Source organism: Rhodotorula toruloides (genome assembly GCF_000320785.1).
Source record: "Rhodotorula toruloides NP11 unplaced genomic scaffold Scaffold61, whole genome shotgun sequence".
NCBI lineage: Eukaryota > Fungi > Basidiomycota > Microbotryomycetes > Sporidiobolales > Sporidiobolaceae > Rhodotorula > Rhodotorula toruloides.
The window spans coordinates 2647-3568 of record NW_015623021.1 but is presented as its reverse complement, the minus strand read 5'-3'; the positions used below and the strand labels follow the sequence as shown (position 1 = coordinate 3568).

At 63.9% G+C, this 922-nt stretch overlaps 1 protein-coding gene across 1 annotated transcript in view; it reads left to right on the top strand.

The window, feature by feature from the left end:
- Window positions 1-82: 82 nt before the first annotated feature.
- RHTO_07388 (transducin (beta)-like 1) overlaps window positions 83-922 on the top strand; it is a gene marked incomplete at both ends in the record, with an annotated part of 2193 nt that continues 1353 nt past the window's right edge. Inside the window, one exon of the mRNA XM_016421046.1 lies at window positions 83-742. Coding sequence (XP_016269192.1) covers window positions 83-742 — 660 coding nt within the window. The remainder of the gene's footprint in view (window positions 743-922) is intronic.

The window sequence follows — 922 nt, the reverse complement described above, 5'->3', positions numbered from 1 at the left end:
GGCAGCGGGCAAGAAAGGGAAGGGCAAGGCGGTCGAGCGGGATACGAAGGCACGAAAAGCTCCGGACGACGAGGACGTCGACATGGAGGACGCAAGCACCACGAACGAGCACGAGGTGGAGAAGCCGAAGAAGGACACGGGGAAGGAGCGGGAGGACGCTCCGCCGGCGGTCTCGACGGGAGCGAAGCGGGAACGGGAGAAGGACGACCTGCGGCCCCCTCCAGCGAAGAAGTCTGCCTCTTCTGTTCCTCCGACATCTACCTCATCTGCCGCCGCCTCGCAGCCGAAACGGTCCGCCTCGCCCGGCGTCTCTCGCAAATCGAAGCCGGCACAAAACGACGCGGCTCAGTCTGCATCGCCGTCTGCGCCTGGCCCTGCGCCCTCCAAGTTCCGCATCACCATGACCACCAAGACTGTCTCGACCTCCGTTCCGCTTCAATCTCCCTCCGCCGGTCCTGTTGTCTCCGCCGCCCAAGCTGCGGCAGATAAGCGGCGACGCGGCTCCGGCGACTCGAACCAGTCGAAGGAGGGTGGAGGCGAGCGATTGATGAAGGTAAAGACGGAGACGGCCGAGTCTGGGTTGTCGTCGTCGAGCGGCTCGACGCTGAAGAAGAACGGCGTGACTGCGCCGAAGAGCCCGCTGAAAACGCCGGCGACGCTGAAGGAGATCGACATGCGCGGCGTCAAGGTGATTGGGAGCGAGGACGGACGGGTAGTCAAGCTGATGGGTCACACGGTCGCGGTAAGCCCCGCAACGACCTCACTATTGAGAACGACGCTGATGGCTTCTTTTCACGCCTTGCAGAAGATCCAGCCGTGCTCCTTCAATTCGAAGGTCCCCTCCCTCCTCGCGACGGGCGCTGCCGATTCCACCTGTCGCATTTGGGACGTCCCCTCGCCACCCTCCTCTTCCGCATCCCAA